The 13,208-nt window shown below is 39.5% G+C and overlaps 4 protein-coding genes across 4 annotated transcripts; all 4 read right to left on the bottom strand.

Annotated features, from left to right (window-relative positions):
- Positions 1-373: 373 nt before the first annotated feature.
- On the bottom strand, positions 374-1,252 carry GCK72_019004 (uncharacterized protein; the record flags this gene model as incomplete). Its single annotated transcript, XM_053732837.1, has 4 exons — positions 374-445; positions 718-817; positions 871-1,097; positions 1,169-1,252. The coding sequence occupies 4 exons, from the start codon at positions 1,250-1,252 to the stop codon at positions 374-376; spliced, it is 483 nt and encodes a 160-aa protein (XP_053581750.1).
- A 6,584-nt stretch (positions 1,253-7,836) lies between these two features.
- On the bottom strand, positions 7,837-9,000 carry GCK72_019003 (uncharacterized protein; the record flags this gene model as incomplete). The annotated part of the gene is made up of 3 exons (XM_053732836.1): positions 7,837-8,655; positions 8,701-8,898; positions 8,947-9,000. 3 exons carry the CDS (start codon positions 8,998-9,000, stop codon positions 7,837-7,839), a joined length of 1,071 nt encoding a protein of 356 aa, XP_053581749.1.
- Positions 9,001-9,487: 487 nt separating this feature from the next.
- On the bottom strand, positions 9,488-10,732 carry GCK72_019002 (uncharacterized protein; the record flags this gene model as incomplete). Its single annotated transcript, XM_003110607.2, has 7 exons — positions 9,488-9,611; positions 9,658-9,732; positions 9,780-10,071; positions 10,128-10,197; positions 10,246-10,411; positions 10,461-10,624; positions 10,670-10,732. The coding sequence occupies 7 exons, from the start codon at positions 10,730-10,732 to the stop codon at positions 9,488-9,490; spliced, it is 954 nt and encodes a 317-aa protein (XP_003110655.2).
- Positions 10,733-11,051: 319 nt separating this feature from the next.
- On the bottom strand, positions 11,052-12,353 carry GCK72_019001 (uncharacterized protein; the record flags this gene model as incomplete). Its single annotated transcript, XM_003110498.1, has 7 exons — positions 11,052-11,196; positions 11,244-11,318; positions 11,401-11,692; positions 11,742-11,808; positions 11,867-12,032; positions 12,075-12,238; positions 12,294-12,353. The coding sequence occupies 7 exons, from the start codon at positions 12,351-12,353 to the stop codon at positions 11,052-11,054; spliced, it is 969 nt and encodes a 322-aa protein (XP_003110546.1).
- Between the last annotated feature and the right edge of the window lie 855 nt (positions 12,354-13,208).

The raw sequence follows: 13,208 nt of genomic DNA, 5'->3' as shown, positions 1-13,208 counted from the left end.
ACCCGACACATTGTATTAAATTAGTGGGCACACACATCGCCCCCAGAATATCAATCATCAATCAGGAAAACGATAAAAAAGAGGATAAATTAGCTTTGTTAAGAAATGATAAAAATAGAGAAGTCAGACGATCATATCGTCATAATCGTCGTCGCAGTCCTAATGTGACAGTTTTGAAAATGACGAGGAGAATTCAAGAACAAAAAGAAGAATAAGTGACTGTTGAAGGGGTGAGAGCGAAACACTCGGAAAAACATTCAAACTGCACACATTCGCCGAATTATCGAGAATATCAAGCTATTAAAACTATTGACAGGAAGGACAGTGAAGACAAAAACGGCGATAGAAGGTCGACTCTCGATCAAACGGGCGTCTAGTGATCTCCGTACTTCTCTCCCAACTTGTTGAGGAGCTCCTTGTGACTCATCTCGGACTCATCCGAAACCTGAAAAAAAAATCAATAACAGATTTGAAAGGTGTTCTCGAGTATAAGAAATTTGGAGATCTTGCTCCTTCATCGGACCATAGGGTTGATGTTTTCGCACGAAAAGTTGTAAGTTCTCGAGTGTTTGAATTTTTGAGCTCAAAATCGGGAATTTTTGAAACACACGAAAAAGCTCTTTTTAATCAGATTGAGAGGCTTTGAACAAGAAATCAATTCGGTTCGAACTTTCGTTACTATTGGGGAAGCGATGGGAAAAATTGCGTCATTCTTACCTGGAATTGCAGGATCTTTCCGGTTCCCAGTGAAGCTTTGATGGCTGCAGCCGAAGAGGCGTACACCATCTTTTTCTTGATAGATGCACCGTCTGGGCAGCTGTAAAAGCAGGAAAAGTTGAGTTTGTTTGAAAAAATTGGTTGGAAACTTACATCTGGAGGAAAATGATCTTGTCCATCTTAGATGTTCCAGCTCCGACGCGCGAGCATGTGAACTTGAAATCGAAAACAGCGTAACGGCAGTCAGTGAGATTTTCCGTACGGTTTTTGACGTCAGCAACGAACTTGTCGAAGGCAGCCTTCGAGGAGTCATCGTAGTCGTCACCAGAGATTTCCAATTGATCCTGGGTAACCGCGGACTCGACGATAACCTTATTGTCCTGAAATTAGTTCATTTCTCTTAAGACTGAATCGAGAGATTTAGACTTCTCAAAAAAGAAGACAAACTAACCTCAATCTTGAAGATAATGTAGCGGTACTCCTTTCTTCCTTCGGATAACTTTTGGAAAGACGTCTGCACGTCAGGATCAACCATGACTCCGGAACTCTAAAAACAAGAGCACACATAGAGGGGTTAGGTTAGATGACAGAGGAAATCCATTCCAATTTTAGTTCGAATTTTTACAATAAAACACACTTCAAACAGAACATTCCAAATTTTCTAAAGATGTTATACATCCGATAAAGGATAAATAAACAAAAAACCAGAAACTTACCATCTTGATGTGTTTAGTAGCGTAGGGGTGGAAAGAATCCGAGAATCAAGTCGAGTTTCCTGTAAATTCCAAATTTCATAATCGATCGATTTAATCACGAGTGAAGGAAGATAACAAGAGAAGAATGAGAAGCTCTCACGAGTGGAGGAAAGAACGCAACAAGGTAAAGTGTAACCCAGATAAGAGAATCAGCTAGAAGATAAGTGTGAGGTATATTGGTAGTATTGGTGGGCCCCACTGGTAAGCTAGTAGAGAAATAGAGACAAAAAGCTTTGCCAGAGAGACAGGGGATAGAAAGAAGCAAAAACGTCGGGCCGTCCCTTCGTCCTAACCCTAACCACCCCAACCAACCAACAACACAACCGCCAGTCAGAGTGCTTGCCTGTGCGAGCGCGTCCGCTTAGGAGCGGCACGATAGAGTATTGAAAATTTAGAGAGGAAGACAATGAGAGATAGTGACAAGTAGAAGACTGGGGGAAACGCGGCGCGGATAGCAGCAGCACCCAGACCGAATGGTCATCGTTTCCGTGCACAGAGAGAGTGAACGATCTGAAGAGCTGTTAGAGAAGAGTGAGGAAGAGTAGAGTGAAAAGAGAACCGAGCAAACATTCGCCATGTGCAACACTCACACCATTGTCCGGCCCTTACTCAGTCTCACTCCCGAAATAAAAAAAAACACGGTGACTACTCTCCGTTTGCACCGTTTTGATCTAGTTTCTAGAGGCCATCAGAAGAAATCTATGCGAGCTAATAAAAAATTCGAAAAAAAAGATATTTCATTAGTCATCACATTTTCTCAGTTCGAATGAACGTTATATACTTTCTCTGGTATCAATTGAGGGGAGAAGAAGAGAGATTAGAAAACCACCCGTTTTTGTGTTGTACACAACGATATAGACGACGGAACATGAGTCAGCAAGCACAAAAATGACGAAGAAACCGTATCAAAATGAAAGAAGCAGCATCATGAAGAATAAAATACCTTAGAAAAACAATTCTAAATCATTCTAAATCATGTCTTCTTCAAGCGTAGAAACATCTGAAGATTCAAAGCATTTCTATGGGAAACTTAAAAACCGCCATCGATTTCGGCTTTGAAAGGAAAAAAGGACACAATACAGGAGGGGGACCGACGCACAGTGGAAACAATAGTTGATGAGAGTAATTAGCGAAAAGAACTCGGTGCTGCGACAGTCGAAGCGTATAATCTCTACTTAGCGTACGCGCAGACAACTACACCGCCCATCTCTACCCTCCAATTCTTTACTTTGGGCCCAGCAACATTGAGGAAAGTTCACAAAATTTACATTATCATTCTTATATATAAAAGACAATTGGGCGTTGTCTGTTTGTCTGAGGCGATGTCCGCAGCGGTTTTGGAAAGAGAAGAGAAACTGAGCCAGCGGGCAAAACCGAACTGGCGTGCTTTGGACAACGACCGCCGCTTTAGACCACTCGGCCATGCGGGCACATTCAAAAGTTAATGGCCACGCGAATGAAGAGAGACCAGCCGGCTCAACCGCCGAAGGCGGGGGAGACAGGCTGGTATATATATATATATATATATATATAAAGAAACGAATCAAACGTGATATGTGTTTTTGTCTTGTAGAGAAGGAGCAAAAAAATTCGGGAGATTGAAGATGTGGGAGGCCGATTGACTAGAATGGGGGGGGGGGGGCAACGAAATGGTTGCTTGTGGGCGGAACACTGAAACTGTTATCATTTCGAAAGAATAGGCCACGCCCTTGTCTTGAAATGAGTCATCGGAGAAATCCAACTCCAGTCTTGACTCGCATAATGATGTGTATGGGCCAGATATCATATCGTCAAAACCATTAAATTCTAATTTCAATTATTAAAGACGAACCTCCAGAAAAAAAGATTGCGAAATCAAAACAGCTCAACTCGATTATGCCGAAACGCAGGATGAAAGAAGACGATTGTGAAAATCGTTCAAGGACAGTCAGTCTGTGTGTTCTGTGTTTGAGCGATGCGTCATTCAAACCGCTCTTCTCAATGACAAGGCCAAACGCAACTAGTGATTGCCATCAGGGCTCTTCTCCGACTTGCCGAAATGAATTCGAAATGAAGAGAAATTAACTGAGAAATAGCCAGTCAAGAGAAGTGCCAGATGTTGTAATGTGCGACACAGGGTCGTCGATCGTCTTTCTTATTCTTTCCGGCGCTGGCTGCAGTGTCCTCTACTAGACTTTGTATGCGCCGACCCCACTTCTCAGGAGTGTCCGCACGTTGTCCATCCGTCCATCCTGGTTGTTGCCCACTCAATCAATGAAAATTCGAATGGGAACAAAAGTGAATCAGAAAGAATGTATAAAACACATGACGAAGAATTGTTCTAGATTCTAAAACAAAGAATCATATGAATCATCGTTTTTCAGAACGAATACCGACGAACGAGACAAATCGCAATACTGGCAAAAAAACGGACAGCGGATGAAAATGAACAGGAATCGTCGTCGGGTATCGGCACGCGCCACAACTGATTCATTCAAATGACCCAGAGCGGCGCGGTTGAAGAAGCGGAGCGCTGCGCGCCGCCTGTCCGTTTTCGTTTTTTTTTGGTTCGTTCTCTTCTCATCGATTGACACAATGGGCCGTCGTCACTACTGCCGCGGCGCCGCCGCGCCTTCATTTTCTGAATCAATCCTAGAAAATGAAATTCGAAGAAATAAGGGAAACGGATGGTTCTTGGATAGCCAATGTTTCGCAATAAAATTCTCGAGGTCCGGATGACGAAGACGACAAAAAGCAGAAACTGGGTTTCGAAATAAGACTGAATGTGAAAAAAAATAGAAAAGATTGTTAGAACCAGAAAAAGTAATAACGTAATGAGCACAAAACAGGAACAGGTGACGGTGGTTTCGAAATAGAGGAAGAAATCGAAATTCTGGCATTCTGGCAAAAGGAGCATCTAGTTCAAGTGAAAAAGTTTCAAAAAACGGAGATCGCGTACTTGAATGACTAGAGATTATTATAATTGAACGAATTTGAGAATAAAATTGAGAAGTGTTGTTTTTTAACACTTTAGATGAAAAAATGACTGAGAGATCTTCAAAGATACATTATAGTAGCGGGACGAATACTATATTTCACGATTTTCGCGCTTTGGAAACAGAAAAATCCGGAAACAGCGTCCAAAACATAAACGATGACACAACGATACCCGGCGGGCTCGATTCAAATTCAAAAAATTCCATTTCGTGGCGAGACCCGTCGCTCAAAACAGCGCGAGTTTAAAATTTTGCAGTAGAGCGCATATGCAGGAACTGTAGAAAATTAGTTTTCGCTCAAAATTATCGAATCTTCGTGTGATTTCATGAAATAAACGTTCGAAATCATTCCGATTTCACAACTTGGGAATATGTTAATTATTTTTTTTAATTTAGAAAATGTCGTCAAAGTTTTTCGTTCTTGTCGATATAAAATTATTACCGAAACCACACTAATTCGAGAGAAAGCGCATGGGGACTCCAACTGTGAGCGCTGAACTTCCGATCATCACAAAATAAAATGCTTTTCGACGGACCCTTCCCGACACAAATAACAAAATTACACAAAGTATTTGAAATCTTTCTCTTCCCACCCGAAGGGAACAGAAGAGCACGTGAGGATCAAACATGTTGCGAAACTGATTTTCTATTTGAAATCTCAAAAGTGATCTCATAAAACTGAAGAGTTGATATCACTAGCAGCAGAAAGCAGTAAAGTTGAAATCCAGTCCTCGCAGAAAGTGTAAAATATGCAAATGTGTTCCCGTCAGCGTAAAATGTGCTCAACGAGCTCTCGGAGATTTGATAGAAATATCCCGGCGGGAAGGGAAACGAAGAAAAAGAAGAAGAAGGCAGCTGTTTGTGTATGTGTGCAGAGAAATCTTTTGTGTACAGTGGGGGCGAATCGCGGGTGATGGAAAAGATGAAGAAGAGAAGAAAAACGGGGGTGGAGAAGGCAAAAATTGAGTGGAAGGATTTTCTGGGAAGAAAAACAAGAAATTATGAACATCTTGATCTCATTTATTTGACTGCGATCAAATTTAAAAAAGCATTTCACTAACTTAGAGGATCCAAAAAAGATACAGATAAGATACATGAATCAGTGTTTTTCAGTTTTGAATTATAGGAAGCATGATCATTGGAATAAATATCATAAGAAGTCACGATGTATTCTGTCAAGAAGCATCGTTTGATAGCTTAACACAGATCGGCAGTATCATCAAGAGGGCTGTGTCTGAGTGCTTTTTCAACAAGGTCATTTCTGAAAATTATTTTTTTGATTGCAGAAAAGTATCCCAAAAACCTACATGTTATACTCCGTTTTAAACATATCGTCAGCCCACTGAATTGTGGTTGTCACCTTTTGTTGACCATGTTTTTGTGAAACTTCATTTCTGGCCCATGCGAGAGATTTAGCAAGAAGATCAACTTTTGAGGATCTAGATTGTCCCATCTGACCGAGGAGAGCACTATTCACAACTTTAGCGGTCTGGAAAGAGATATTTCTCATGAAAATTTTTCCGTATCTTTCGTATTTTTCGCTTTAGTCAATCCCATTTCAATGACGAATGTGAATCTTACCAGTTCTCGTTCCCGTTGTTCCAAATATACATGAAACTCGGAATCATCATCCGCAAAGACCATCAATGTGAATATTCCTTCAATAACTTCCATTCTCTCATCATTCGGTCTCTTCCCATCTTTCATCAAATGAGTTCTAAAGTATTCCACTGGTTCCTGTGCTTGTTCATTCCGAATCATCTCAATGATATGTTGTTTATGAACAGCGAAATGAACAGCTTCATCTTCCATAACCACAGCTGGAAGTCTTGCAATCGCTTCTTCGATTTTTCCCTCACAAATCAAATTTCGAATTTCATTTCTTTCGTTCATCTCGCGAATTTCTTTTTCTGGCAATGGGATACCCATCTCCTTGCAGAAAGTGTGCACAACTTCTGAATGTCCATGATGGAGGAAGTAATCGAGAGCTGTGCGATTAAGCTCTTCACGAGTTGGCTCCGGACGCATAACATCGACAAAATTGTTGAATTCGACATCTTCTTGATCAGAAAACTGTTCTGATCCAGTTGGAGAATAATTACGCGAAGAAGAAGCAAGGTATTGTGGAGCTGAATTTATGGCGGGTCTTCTGAAAAATCAAAATTAATAATAAGATAGGAGTCCTCGCACTTTGGAACCATTTTGGAGAAATTTTCAAACAACTGATAATCTACTAATGCCATCATCTCTCATAAGATTCACTGTTATTTAGTTCGTTTCATCTCAATTCCGTATTGGGAGCTGTTTGAAAACTTTTACATTAGTCAATGATTAAATGTTTAAACAGCTCAAACAGAGGACCTAGTTTTCTACATACTACGTTACTTCGAGTTTGGAATTATATATTACTTTGAGATCCCGAGGACTAGATAACTTCCGGTCCATTTTTCAGAATCAAGTACTACTCACGTGGTCGTTGGCAAAGCAAAGTTTGGGAACTGTGTTTGCCTCTCAGACAACGGATACCATTCATCATCATCCTCTGGCTCTGCTTCAGGTGCACTTGCTTCAGATAAAGTGTCCCATGTCATGGCATCATCATTATCTTCTTCATCTTCTTCATCAGTACTTTCAGAAGTCGAATTGATTGGCGGCTCATCATAAAATGGATCGTCGTTGTCTTCATCTTCATCGAATTCTCCTGGACTGTCCATTTCAATGACATCGACTCTTCGATCACGTCGATCATCATCAGAACTGTCCTCACCGTCGTCCATTCGGACTTCTTCAACCAGATGACGTGGACGGTCTACCATGACTGAAAACTATTTATAAAGAGCTCATTCAAGAACTGAAAAAAACTGTTAATCATAACGAAATGTACGATTTGAAAAAAGATCAATTTGATTCTGATATTGTATTAATTCCAGTACATAATTTTTGAAGCCAGTTTTCTAGTTTTCAGTTTGATTATTTGACTAAAAATTTCAACAACTATCAAATTAGAGATTTTTCAGAGTCTAAATTTCTCTGAATTCAATCAGAATAAAATCTCGATAAGCTGAAATTCTTGTGAACAAGTATAGATGCAAATCAATAAATTCGCGTGGAGGAGAGTGACCAAGAGAAGGAGACACGAGGCAGCAGTACACTCTCACAAGACCAATACCCCTTTCTCTATGTCTCCGGTTCTCTAAATTGGTTGCTTCTCTTAGAATTATGAGGATAGAATACTTGAATTACTGAAGATGTACCGGAGAGTCAAGAAATGCTAAATATAATTGAAACACTTTGAAAAATGAAAAATGATTTATTAAGTTCTTGTGAAACTAAATGGTTTCATTATATACAAAAACTTGTTTCAGATTAGACTCAAAATTCAAGTCCGTTCACTTTCTTTTGCAGCATTGTCCGTTTCCACATGGAGAATAGTTAGCTTGGCAGGAGCACGAGTTGGATGGGCTGCTAGCTGGAGCCTGTTGGCAAGATGTAGTTGCTGGCTGTGCTGCTTGGCAGGAGCTGGAGCACGAATCCTGGCAGGCTGTCTGGCATTGAGCGGCTGGCTGCTGTTGTTGGACGCACTGTTGCTGGCAGGATTGCTCACATTGTGGAGCGCATTGGGAGGATTCAGCCATTGAACGTTGAAGGACGATTTGAATGACAGCTTGGGATGAGGCTGGAGCTTGGGTGGTGGTGTCCTGGTATGGGTTGTACATTGGAGCAGCTGGTTGAGCTTGTTGGGAAGTGCATGAGTTGTCACAGGCTGGTTGACAAGCTGGAGCACAGGATTGGGATCCTTGGTTGTTGTTGTTGTATGGGTTGTACATCTGAGTGTTGGTTGGTTGGACTTGTTGAACCTGTTGGATTTGTTGAGGAGCTTGGGCATTCTGTTGGCACATATCAGAGCATTGATTGCTGCAGGCAGAGTTGCATTGACTGGCTGGTTGCTGTTGTTGAGCACATGAGGACTGACATTGTTGCTGACATTGTGGTTGGCATTGGGCCTGAGCTTGTTGAACTTGTTGGACCTGGAGCTGAATGTGGACTACTTGTGGGGCTTGGGTGGTAGTGGTGGTAGCAACCGATGGAGAACATTGAGCCTGGCATTGTTGTTGGCATTGTGGTTGGCACTGGGAAACTGATGGAGCAGCCTGGCACTGTTGGGTGCAGCTTTGCTGGCAAGCTGGGGCGCATTGAGTAGCTTGGACCTGAGGAAGAAAGTATTGTAAATGAGTTGATAAGTCACAGTTTACTTGAACGGTTTGAGTCTGTTGTGGTTGAGCGCAAGAGCAGGATTGTTGCGGTTGTTGTTGTTGAACTGGGGCCGCTTGTTGAACAACTGGAGCAGATTGGCACGAACATGATTGAGTCTGTTGAACCTGTTGGCACGAGCACTGACTTTGCTGCGGCTGTGCACATCCACACTGTCTCTTTTCACGAATCACATTGCCCTTAAAGTTGATATTCAGACTATAGATACTTCAGATAACTTTACTTACAGACACCACGAGGGCGCAAGCGAGGAAAGCAATGGCAAGTGATGTGAAGCGCATATCGAAGAAGAAGAGCCGAAAGATGAATCGGATGAAGAATCATTTCTAATCTATTCGCTTTTATACTCTCTTTCTTGATTTCCGCCCATCCTTCCGCATTGCACATGCCAGCTCGCGGCAAACAGTTTATCGCGTGAAAAAGTGTTCGCCTGTTGAAAGAGCAGAGATGAAAAAAGTGCGGTAGTGAGTGGAGGCTATCTAAATAATCTTTGATTGCGGGAAAGATAAATTTAAGGAAAAGTAACTGGTTTTGACACTGCAGTTTGAGTAAGCTGTTGACTTGGTATAGTCTAGTTGGTATTACATTTGGATTAACTTATCATTTGACTGACAAAAAGATCAGCAAATCGTTCATTGAATTTTTTATTTTTTTTAAATAGGGAGAGATACTACTCCTTGGGTAGGCCATAAAGATAATGTTTTCGCATGAAAAATATCTTGAAGAGTAATAGTATTTTGAAAAATGTGCAAAATTGTCGACAGTCTATCACTTCTCAGAACCAAACATTCTGGATTGAGTCGTTCTTGACGATGTAGATTTTGGATGAGAGATATTGAACAAATGACTTTTGAGTAGAGACCAACGCTCATTGAACAACAACATTATGAGTCTGAAATACTGACATTCTAACCATTTTCGAACAAAATGAAACGAACCCATCAAGTGAATGAACACATTCCCAAATGACTGTTCCGCAGAAGAATGACCAGGCACGAGCGTTGCTCAGTCTACTATAATTAAACTGATGAAAAAATAAACAATAGAAGTTTGAACGTACCTAATTCTCAAAGTGAAAAACATATCTGCCAGAATGATGGCATCTTGAATCATTGTTTGCAGAAACAGAGCTCTATTCTTCCTCAATTTTGTCTTGATCTCATCTGAATCCATATCAGTTGACTTATAAAATAGGAAGATTTTCGTGAATGTTGCGACATTGAGCGCAACTACCAGACCAAGAAAAATAGCAGTCGTGTCAAGATTCGCATCTATTCCATCGTGACATTCTTTTGGAATTTTCGGAACCCATGCCAATTCTTCTGGGAAATAGATGAGATAGCACTTCAAGCCTATAATGTTTGAACATTTTCGGCTTGAGGTACATATATTTCGATTTGAATCTCACGTATCACAAAATCCAGGAATTCATAAATGACTTTTGCAATTTCATATCCAAATACAAAAAATGAGATAACCTGAAACAGAAAGTAATCAACAACACAAGTTAGTATATAAGTGCCTACAATTGTGAATTTGAAACCGAATATTTTAGAATAGAGAACAGGGAAGAACATTGCACAGAACCGATTGGCAGCAATCAGAAGGCCACTGAACTGAAGGGAAGTGTAGACACTGTTGCATGATCCAATCACTATTGTGTGGTATTCATATGAGAACAAAATGTTATTTCTGAAATTTTCTTGGAATATTATTAACTACAGAGTGGAAATCATCTAACAAGAAAGTGATTGGCAAAAATGTTCCAAGAAATCCCCATATCAAAATGAACATGTTGCATACAGCTCGACAAACACAGATGAAATTGAATGATGTTCTTTCAACACGAACTTTTACGAATACATAAACTACAAGGGAATTGCATCCAATTCCAAATATTCCAAGCTGGAAACTGTTAAATTATCACAATTAGGTTACTTTCCAACTCACGAGCAAGATGACAGCAGACGCTGTTAGATTTAATGGATCACTTATATTATAAGTAGAATTCATAATGGAAGTTTTGAGAAGGATTGGTAGTGGACACAAACAATATGTGATAGAATGAGGAAATTCTCGAGATTTTCATTCTGTAATTATCAAACAACTCCGCCTTACTTCCGCCATTTACTACTATGTTTACGAAAAATTTCAACCGACATTCGAACTTGTCATTTCGAAAATGTTCTGTTTCGTTGAATTGTTGATAAAGCTTATTCATTCATTCAAGTTGGTGGAAGAAATTGAAATCTGAGGGGATCGCTGACTATAAAACTGAGGAATAGATATTACATTATATTACAAATGAGAATAGTTTAGATAAATTAAATTATCAGCCAATTGGCGCCGGACTTCTTGGTGATGAAACGAGAATAACTGGACTTTGTTGAGGAGCCACTGATGAGCTGGGTGATGAAGCAGAGAAGAAACTTCTTTTCAAGAATGTCAGCTTTTCATTAAACATTATCATAATTAGACTGAAATCAAAATATTTTCAAAAGGTAATTAGAGAAGTGCAGTTTACCCATCAGATGAATGAACACATTCCCATATGAGACTTCCACTTATGAATGTCCAAATACGGGAGGACGAGATTGTGCTGAATATTTCGATTAAAGTTTTTGAATGAACTGGTTTGGATAATAATAAATCTAGAAGAAAACCTTGGTTTGTTATATTACCTCAATTTGAAAGTGAACAACATATCAATACAATAATTCAAGTCTTGAATAATCGTTTGGGAGAACATTATTCTGTTCTTTCTGATTCTATTTCTGATTTCTTTTGAATCCATTTCAGTTGATTTGTAAAACAAGTATATCTTCACAAAAGTGGCAATGTTAATAAGTACCAATGCAACCAAAAGAATAACTGTTCCATCTACAACATCCGCATACTTATTTCGGCAATTGGGGTCTCTCGTGGGGAACCAGGTTAGAAATTCTGATGAATATGTTGAGAAACATTGAGTCTCTGAAAATAAACCAATGTTATAGTGGAGAGGAAGACTCAGACGACTTACCAATGTTCTGAACAATGTCTTGACCCATTCTGAAGATTCTGTAGGAGAGCAACAGTAGGATTGCAAACTGAAAATGAGGTACTGTTCCATTTACTGTTCAAGGAATGTCTAGCTCTAGATCTTACAAAAGTGACTGTTGGAGTGAAGTATCTAGAATATTGGATGGAGAAAAACATTGCACAGAATCTGTTTATAGCTATTAGAACTCCACAATTCTGTAATCCGGTGTAGAGACTGTTGATGATTGTGATAACAATCGCGTGGTGTACAGGAGGAAACAATGTATCTCCGCTGAAACAAACCACATCTGGTAGGAACTAATTTCGAGCTTACTATATTGTGAGTGGAACAAACAGTGACAAGAATCCTAGTCCCAGAATAATAACGTTAGCGATTGCTCGAGCAGCACAGATGAGATTGAAAGATGTTCTCTCTGTAGCTGATTTCGCGACATTGTTTATTATTATAACATTGCATACAATACCGAAGACTGCGTTCTGTAATGTGTAATTTTTTGGAACCAGCCGTTTTCTTATATCCTGTCAAACAAACCACAGTCATCAATACTGAAGTAAACCAATTCAAGGGATCCGATAGAGTCGAGTTGGCCATTGAAGACAAAAGTGTCTAAAATAAGAATTGGTAGAAAGCTGGAGAAAATTGTTTTGTGCCCCGCCTTGTTTGATTGCTAGTTTTGCCTTTCAGCTATGTCTAACACTTCATTTAGAGATTTTCTATTTTGATCAAACATTGAAAATCTTGTTATTTGTTTTGGGTGCAGATAAACTCAAGACAGAATGGGTCAAAGGTAGTTATTATGTTTCATAATAACAGCTTTTCATTCGCAATGATATCAGCATGAAACATTTTGAACTGATTTGAATTTCTTTTCGAGTCTAGTACAATCGTTTTTATAAACAATAATTAAAGTTTGAATCAAACTGAGGATATATTGATGCCTGAAATGAAAAAATATAAAATTTTTGGTCCCCAAAATTATCCGTCAAATACAATCCTTTTTCAACGATTACAATAGGATTCAGATACGATGTCCAGCTCTTCCTAATTTAGGGAATAAATGAAACAAAATAATCCTGTTGCTGATCCGAATCATTTTGGTATGCTCCACTCTCATTGACAATACTTTCTTCACTGTTTTTAAACTGAAAAATAACTATCAGAAGAACTTTGTTTGTTGTGAATTGCCCTATCACTACGTCAAGTTTGTTGTTTTACCGTTCCATTGTCGTCACTTTATGCAAGTTCACACAGATTTACATACCACTTTGTATTGATTGTTTGGAAACTCACAGTACTGTTTTTGTGTGTAATAAACTATACAATGCTCTGTATCTCTTCAATTTCACAAACCCATCGAACCTGCTTCCTGTCTCGTTATCATGTCACCTGGAAATAAAAAGCGAGAGTTATCAGTCATAAAAGAGTAGACGAGCCGAGTGCATCATT

This window comes from Caenorhabditis remanei, chromosome V, assembly GCF_010183535.1.
Source record: "Caenorhabditis remanei strain PX506 chromosome V, whole genome shotgun sequence".
Lineage (NCBI taxonomy): Eukaryota > Metazoa > Nematoda > Chromadorea > Rhabditida > Rhabditidae > Caenorhabditis > Caenorhabditis remanei.
This window is presented reverse-complemented; position numbering and strand designations above follow the sequence as displayed.